The sequence below is a fragment of the Nanorana parkeri genome, unplaced genomic scaffold, assembly GCF_000935625.1.
Source record: "Nanorana parkeri isolate BGI_ZX_2015 unplaced genomic scaffold, ASM93562v1 scaffold248, whole genome shotgun sequence".
Classification (NCBI taxonomy): domain Eukaryota; kingdom Metazoa; phylum Chordata; class Amphibia; order Anura; family Dicroglossidae; genus Nanorana; species Nanorana parkeri.
Genome location: NW_017306516.1, coordinates 1,362,782 through 1,371,716, shown reverse-complemented (window position 1 = coordinate 1,371,716; position 8,935 = coordinate 1,362,782). Strand labels below are relative to the sequence as shown.

Below are 8,935 nucleotides of genomic sequence, written 5' to 3'. Positions count from 1 at the left end.
CCCCCCCACCCAAAATAAAACTCAAACCCTTCCCCACTCCTCTCTGCACATGAATTTTAAAAATTAAAGCATACATACCTTAGTTCTGAGAATATTCTATATGATCTTGTGATAAGTACTGTCCCTGCTCTTCATCTCCAGTGTCACACTGTGGTGCCCACACAGCAAACATTGTGGCATGTTAGCACCATTCCATACAGAATTACACTGTGAACCCAGGTTGCATTATGATGCAGAGGCCAGTGGGTTCATGAAATCCTAGGTTCACAGGAAGGTGCTGTAAATCTCCTAATCAGCTAATGGGGCTGTGACAACTGTCACAGGAGGAAGCAGAGAGCAAATCAGAAGCTTAGAAAGGGTATGTAAGGGTGTGCTATACTTTAGAACATGATTGCATTGTGTTTAATCAAGCTTAGAGACAGGTAAAGAGAAACATTAGTCAGTTAACTGTTTTCTTGAAGCACAAATATGCTTAAAGGGTATTTCCAATTTTGCAGCCAAATTTGGGAAATCCCCTATATATGTTAGGTTATGTGTGATTATTCACATAGCATACCTGAAAAAAACTGGGGAAAAAAAAGTTTTTACCTATCCAGCAGTTTCTTTGGAGCAGGATTATACATAGGGCTCTACAGGTAGCTTTTAGGGCTGCATGTAGTGCTACAGGCAGGTTAGAATAGATGCCTGTGAGCTGATAAGGGACTGACTGAGGGGCAGTAATTACCATACAATGCGTTCGGGTCTTTAACCCTTTGTTAGGGATATACAGCCCTGCCACATCTAGTTTTACAAGTAATAATGAATTTTGCCAGCATGGTACAGACAGGGTTTATTATTTGAAACCAAATCCCGCCCAACCCCCCAGACAGAAACCCATGCAAGATTTTCCAGTCCTTTAGTTTGCAGAAACATCATTAAAAAAAATGTTTTCATGTTATGCAAATGGGAACATGCAACAAATGTAAAGTTGGTGTTATCTCAATTTGGCTCAAAAAGTGGAAATGCACTTAATTTCAAACATACCGAGTATACTTTATTATATGAATGTTACATGTGTTGTGGAAATGTAGCAGATTCTTTTCACATTTCCTTGTACAATTTCATATTCTCTCTCAGAGACAGATACAGTATATGGTCAAAAGTATGTGGAAATCCCTACAAATGATTCAGTTCAGATGTACAAATTCAGGTCCATAAAGATATGATTTGATGAGTTTGGTATGGAGGAACTTTAGCGGCTTGCATAGCACGCTCAACCCTATCAAACAAGTTTGGGATGGGCGTTATGGGACTCGCTCCGCCTATTGGTTTACATGCCATTTGAGGACACAGAGCTGCCATTGAATGAAAACAAATGGGTGGAACAAGTTGTGAAGTCACTACTCGCTCCACCCCTTTGTTCACATTTGGCCTGGACCTAATTTTGCAGCCGGTGTTTAGCGGTAGCGGACGGGTCGACGGGCAAGGGGACTTTCTTGGGCACGCTTCGTTCAGCATGACCAACAATGTGTTACATCGCTGGACAATGTGATAATTGACCTTAGGGTTGCATCATTTCACACTTTTTAAAAAATATAATAAAGGACTTGTCAAAAACTGGCTTTTGTTTTTGTTCAATTAAATGACTTTTTCAAGGTGTTTTTTTAAATTAACTTTTTGGTGAATAAATAGGGTCACCAACTGCTCCTTACACATTCACAGGGGCTTGTCATCTGGATGGCTGCTTTATGATCGGTTTTGATTTTTTTGGAGTTGGGGTCCTCCTTAAAATTCTGCTATGAATTTGTTGGGGAACGCCTACACATTTTTAATTTTGTTTGTTTTACATTGGGGGGTCCCTCCTAACATTCCTACCAGAGCTGAGCAGTCAGCAATTCATTCTCTGTTGTTCGCCCCCTTGCAGAATAGATTGAACATCAGGAACGGCACTGCAGAACTTTGGCCTCAGACGATCCAGATGTTGCATCGCCTGAGGCAAATGGGTTCTTCCCTTTGGTTCAGGCTGTTCGGCCGAGCCAAAGGGAGGTAAAGCGGACCCAAAATAGCCATACAGGGCTGCAGTGAATAGCCAAAGTGGCTTCGGCTCCTTTCTTTTTGGCTCAGTTATTCCTTCGGCAGCTTTGTGAATAGCCCCCCTAGTGTATGAGCCTAAAATGGCTGGATCAATGAGCCACTGGCCTGAACAATGATCAGCAAAGTACTATTTAACTTTTAGACTACAAGCACAGTTCATATGAAAATTAGGTTTTACTCAAAGTAAAAAGTAGGGTTTTGAGTTTCAGTTTTTGAATACTCTTCTCTACACCTGTATAGGAGAAACAACCTAACCTACAAACAATAACTGATCAACTAGCCACTACTTACCACTTCACTTGGTAGATTCTGAAGGTCATCAAATGGTGTCTCCAAGGTGTTTGTGTCTACATTCAGAATTACTACATCTTCCAGGTTCATACCTTTAACTTTCTGAAATTAGAAAAGATGATATATCTGATCAAACAAAATTATATTTACCAAAAATAAATGAATAATGACTAACTTATACAGTTCTGCCTGTACTTTTTACCTTGATCTATTGATATTGGTAAACAACAGGCTTTTTAAAACACCTGATGGTAAAGTGTAATGATTGAATCTTGGAGCTCCACCCACTGGCTAAATAAAATAGTAAATAATACCAGCATGCCAAATTATATATTTCTCTGACTAAAAGAAAAAAAGCATATATTAGTACTGACCATAATAAAGAAAATGTGTACACAACCAATATACATAGCCTTCAAATGAGATTCAAAGGAAGATGTTTTCAGAAAGTTTGCCTTCCTTTCAGGAATCATTGACTGAGTAGATGATCTGATTGTAAGAATGCAGTAAGCATTTAGTTTCAGATTTTTATTTTTGCTAATTCAAATGGTCACTATGTAGACTTGGTAAACCCAGTCCCCAAATCATCATTTCGATGCATTGGTCCCTTCCTAGTGGATATATTGTGCACCCTGTTCTCCTGCTTTCCCAGATATAAAGGGTTATTCACAAAAGGGTGAAGAGTATGGAGAAGGCAGGAGAAGTGAACAATCTAAAACGAAAAGGTGGCAGTGTTTGTCTCTATGTGAGAAGTGATCTAAAAGTGAGTGTGAAAGAGGACTTTAGTGATGGTGAGTGTGATGGTGCTGAGGCGTTATGTGTGGAGTTGTATGCTGGTATGCATAACACAAAGGTAATTATTGGAGTTTGTTACAGCCCCCCCCCAGCGTTAATGAAGAGACAGAGACTCAGCTCCTTACACCGATAGAAAGGGCTGCAAGGGCAGGGACAGTGGTATTAAATGGGAGATTTTAACTACCCTGACATTGATTGGCATAATGGCACTGCTGGGACAGTAAAAGGGTGGACATTTATGAACTTATTCAATGACAATTTTATGGTACAGTTTGTAGAAGCCCCAACTAGAAATTATGCTCTGCTGGATCTGGTAATCTCAAACAATGCAGAGCTTATTACAAATATTCATATAAAAGAACATTTGGGTAGCAGTGACTATAATATAATTTCATTTAACTTGAGTTGTAAACAACATGCACATACTGGAGAAATAAAAACACAACTTCAAGAGAGCACATTTTCCCATGCTGAGGGCTGCTCTTGAAGACTTAGGGGTCTATAAGACAAACCCCCAAAAATTCTTTAAAAATTATTTAAATATATATAGAGAAAAAAAACAGGTCTGAGCATGTAGGCCCCTTAAAAGATAACTCAGAGTCGGTAACTGGACACAAAGAGAAGGCAAATCTATTAAATACCTTCTTCAGCTCTGTGCACACCAAGGAACAGAATGTAACTGAAGTCCATAATGGGGATGACAGCGCCAAAGCCTCTACTGAACCACAATGGCTGACTATTGATATGGTCCAGAAACAGACAAAATTAAGGTGAACAAAGCACCTGGACCGGATGGTTTACACACACGTGTTCTCAAAGAATTGAGCTGTGTAATTTCAAAGCCATTGTATCTAATTTGTAGAGACTCTCTAATGACTGGCTTGGTACCGATGGATTGGCGCAAGGCCAATGTGGTGCCTATCTTTAAAAAAGGATCAAAGTCTTTATCAAGTAATTACAGACCTGTAAGTTTAACTTCAATAGTTGGGAATATACTTGAAAGTTTGATCAAGGATCACATGCAATTGTTTTTGCTTTAAAATAATATCATAAGCGATAGTCAGCACGGATTCACAAAGGACAGAAGTTTTCAAACAAACCTACTTTCTTTTCATGAGGAAGTGAGTAATAAATTGGATAGAGGAATGGCTGTGGATACAGTATACTTGGACTTTGCAAAAGCATTTGACACAGTTCCCCACATGCGGCTAATGTATAAGTTAAGGTCATTAGGTATAGAGCAGGGGTCAGCAACCTGCGGCTCCGGAGCCGCATGTGGTTCTTTCATCCCTCTGCTGCGGTTCCCTGTCCAGGTGTTCAGTCCTGAAACAGCTGATCGGTCCTGAAATGCCACTTCTATCTGACTTTGTGAGTGCGGTGGAATGTGAGATCGCAGTCGGAGAGAAGTGACATTTCAGGACCGAACAGCTGTTCCAGGGCAGATCGGTTCTCCTGCACATACGATTTGCGATGCCGATCTGCCCTGAACAGCTGAGAAAGCATTGGAATACTTGACCTATTGTCGGTCACACATTCCGCCGCCAATAAACTGGGCGGGATTACATTGAAATGTGTGACCATGTCACCGGTCATACATTCTAACATAGTCACAACCTTTGATAGAACTCAACCATCAGGGGGGTATGGCCGGTACCCATGTGAGGGGTCTGGGGGGCCTCTTACATCAGCTGTACCAGGGGCGGCATGGCAGAGGTAACAAGGGAGGGGGTGGAGGAGCCCAGGCCCCAGCAGCAGCAGGTAAGAGGGGTTGGGAGGAGGTACAGGAAAAGGGAGCCCGGCGACCAGCCCACCTGAGGCCCTGCAGAGCCCACCATAGAGAGTCTCAGATGGGCCATGCAGGATCTATGGTGTGCTCTGCAGGGTCTTAGGTAAGCCCAGAGTCCAGTGCGTTACTAAGCCCACATATACCTATATACATGCTATACATAGCAAAAAGGTAAAAAAACAATAACGACGTCTTCATTTTAGAAAGGGTTTTGTGGCTCCCGGTGTTTTCATTTCTGTGGGAAACGGGTCCAAATGGCTCTTTGAGTGTTTAAGGTTGCTGACCCCTGCTATAGAGTATTCATTCTGTAATTTGATAGAAAACTGGCTTAAAGACCATATTCAGAGAGTGGTGATCAATGATTTATACTCTGAATTGTCCGAGGTTGTTAGTGGTGTCCCCCAAGGTTCAGTTTTGGGCCCCTTACTGTTTAACCTATTTATAAATGACATAGAGTTGGGGATTCAAAGTACTATTTCTGTGTTTGCAGATGACACCAAGTTATGTAGTGGAATACAGTCCTTACAGGATGTCTCCAACTTACAAGCAGATCTGAATGCACTGTATGATTGGGCATCTATTTGGCAAATGAGATTTAGTGTTGATAAATGTAAAGTTATGCACTTGGGGACTAAAAACATGCATGCATCATACTCTCTAGGGGGAGTATGTTTGGGGAGTCAATAATGGAGAAAAATCTGGGTGTTCTGATAGACCATAGACTGAATAATAGCATGCAATGTCAAGCCGCAGTTTCTAAAGCAATCAACATACTTTCTTGTATTAAAAGGGGTCTAGACTCCAGAGATATAATCTTGCCCCTGTACAAAGCATTAGTAAGACCTCATCTAGAATATGCAGTTCAGTTTTGGGAATCAGTTCACAAAAAGGATGTTGTGGAACTGTAGAAAGTGCAGAGAAGGGCGACCCAACTCATAAGTGGCATGAAGGAGCTCAGCTATGAGGAAAGATTAGTTGCACTGAATTTGTTAAGGGGGGGACATGATTACTACGCATAAATACATAAATGGTCCATATAGTGAGCTTGGTGCCAAATTATTCACTTTAAGGTCACTGCAAAGGACAAGGGGGCACTCTTTGTTTCTAGAGGAAAAGAGGTTTAACCTCTGCATACGGAAAGGATTATTCACAGTTAGAGCTGTGACAATGTGAAACAGACTCCCTCAGGAGCTGGTTCTAACTAGCTCAGATAATTGTTTAAAAAAAAAATCTGGATGTATTCCTAAATGCACAGAATATTACTGGATATTGAGTTCTTATAGGTATATTAAGCACCAGAGATTGTTGATCCAGGGAATATCCGATTGCCTTATGGGATCAAGAAGGAATTTATTTCCCCTGTTAGAGCAAATTGACCCATACTTTATAGGGTTTTTTTGCCTTCCTCTGGATCAACAGTGGGTAATTGTGGGCATAGTGTTCTGTTTAGGCTTTTCTTCTTTTTTCTCCATATCTCTATAGGTTGAACTAGATGGACATGTGTCTTTTTTCAACCTAAATATGTGACTATGTAATCTAGGCCAAAATAGCTGATTTGGAAAACTTTTTCCAATTCAGCTCACTTTCCAGTTGAGCTATGTTGGCCTAGATTGTTCACTTCTGTGGCTACCACCAGGATATTCATGTCATTTGCTTATTTACTCTTTCCCAGTTTCTCAGTTTTTTCTAGCTGCAGATCCTATCAAAGACAGGGAAGGCCACAAGGCATTTTGTTGATTTGCCTGACCTAATGGCAGATATTCTCTTTGCAAGAATCCTAGAAAGGGTGCACAACTAACAATTCCTAAATACTGGAGACTAACTAAAACATATTCCAAAATTTGGGATATTTGGTTTACTTCTCTGTCATGGACTTCAAAGCTTTCTGTTATCTACTTCATCAGTATGGTTTGATCAGTTATTAGAGAGATCTACATGCCTGATCCAGTGACAATCCTATTTTTTAGCCCACATGGCTTTCACTTTCAAACTAACCAACATTTAGCCATGACAGTTTCTGTCTATTGTTGTTTTAGTCTCAGTCTAGCCTGTACTATGGTTAGACCATGATCCAGTATTGAATTCCAGTTGCTCCATTTTGACAAAACTACATCCTCACAAATGGTCTATGAATGGCTCCCTATAATCATCTCATGGTGTCTTATAGGACATCTAATAAGTATAATTTTTGGATCTGTATCATCCTAGATAGGAGTCTGTGGATATTGTATCCTTGGGCATTGCTAAACACACAGAGTGGAATATAGCAAAACTGGAGCAGACAAAATCTAGAACAGATTTGCACTGCAACCAATCAGCTTTCCTGTCTCATTTTCAAATCGTACCTGAGCAAACTGAAGAGAGATGCTGATTGGTTACCATGGGCAATTGCTCCAGATTCTGTCTCCTCCAGATTCTGTCTGCTCCAGTTTTGATAAATTCCCCTCACAGTCCCTCACAGATTGCTAATATGTAAGTTTTAGTATATAGGCTTGGGAAATTACATATTTAAATGGACAGAAATCGGTCTTCAAGACCAAATTGAGAGAATATAGTGAATAATTCATACTTTCATACTCTGAATAGTCTAAGCTTGTTAGTGGGGTACCCTAAGGTTCAGTGTTGGAACATTTACTTTTTGAACCTATTTAAAAATATAATGTTTGGGATTCAAAGTATCATCTCTGTGTTTGCAGATGGTACCAAGCTATATGTTGAATAAAGTCCCAAGAAATTTTTTTACTTACATGCAGACCCGGATGCACTGTTTAATTGTGTTACAACATGGCAAATGAGGTATAATGTTGATAAATTTAACGTTTTACAAGAGGGCTAAAAATATGACTGCATCATACATTTTTGGAGTACTACTGGGAGAGTAAATTATAGAAAAGCATCACGGTGTTCTGGTAGATTATACACTTATCAATAGCATGCAATGTCAAGCTGCAATTTCTAAATTGAGCAAGATACTTACTTGTATTAAAAGACATATAGGCTCCAGAAAGAGAAAACAAATTTAGCCCCTTGACAATCATTATTAGAACCACATATGTAACATGCAGTTCCGTTTTGGGCATCAGTTCACAAAACTGATGTTTTGGAATTAGAGAGAGTGCAGATAATGACAACTTAACTACTAGGAGAATTGAGGAGCTCTGCTATAAGGAAAGATTAACTAAACCAAATATAGTCTCCCTTGAGAAGAGGCTTTTAAAATATCCCTCCAGAGAAAAATGAAGAATTCTCTTTAGCAAAGTTACCATAATATATTCCAATTCACAATATAATTACTTATAAATAAACTACTTGGTGATTGTACTATTTCCATTATTGTATCCTTATATCCTTAGTTCCCATGCAGGGCCGCAACACAATTAGGCTGATATTCTAATGCCTAAGTCCCCAAGAGTTGTCGACACCCAGTAGCTGTGCCACAATCCCCCCCACTCACATTTTTACTGTAACAGTGTGGTCGCTGACCATTTAACAGAGCAGTTCTTGTGTCAATGAGGTGACGTGCCTTTCCAAGGCAACTGAATGCCAGCTCATACACAATTACAACTAAAACGCTCTTTAAAAATTACAGCACGTGTGCACCTTACAAAGTGGCCAAAGTGCCCATCACTTTTTGCATGCATGATTTATAATTGTTTGGGAACTGTTTAGCTGTAATTGTTTAAGATCTGCCATTTGGTTGCCTTGTAAACACCAGGCATACATCACTTCCGGCAATGACACAAGAGCTGCCTTGTTAAGGTGGCCATACACTTTACAACCCTCGCAAGACTTTTGTCTTGCGAGGGTTGTAAAGTAATTTAAAAAACGTACGATCTGCCCATCTTGGACAGGAAGATTGTACTTGCGATCATCGCAAGCCCACCACCCTGAGGGGCGGGCTTCCAATGACTGCATTGAGGGGCGGGCTTCCGATGACTGCAAACGGGCAGTGTGCGCATGCGCACACCGGCCCGTTCGGCAGTTGTCGAA

At 40.4% G+C, this 8,935-nt stretch overlaps 1 protein-coding gene across 1 annotated transcript in view; it reads right to left on the bottom strand.

The window, feature by feature from the left end:
* The window catches only part of DENND1A (DENN domain containing 1A), a 702,656-nt gene that overhangs the window by 202,201 nt on the left and 491,520 nt on the right, over positions 1–8,935 (bottom strand). Inside the window, exon 12 of the mRNA XM_018556699.1 lies at positions 2,365–2,466. Coding sequence (XP_018412201.1) covers positions 2,365–2,466 — 102 coding nt within the window. The remainder of the gene's footprint in view (positions 1–2,364; positions 2,467–8,935) is intronic.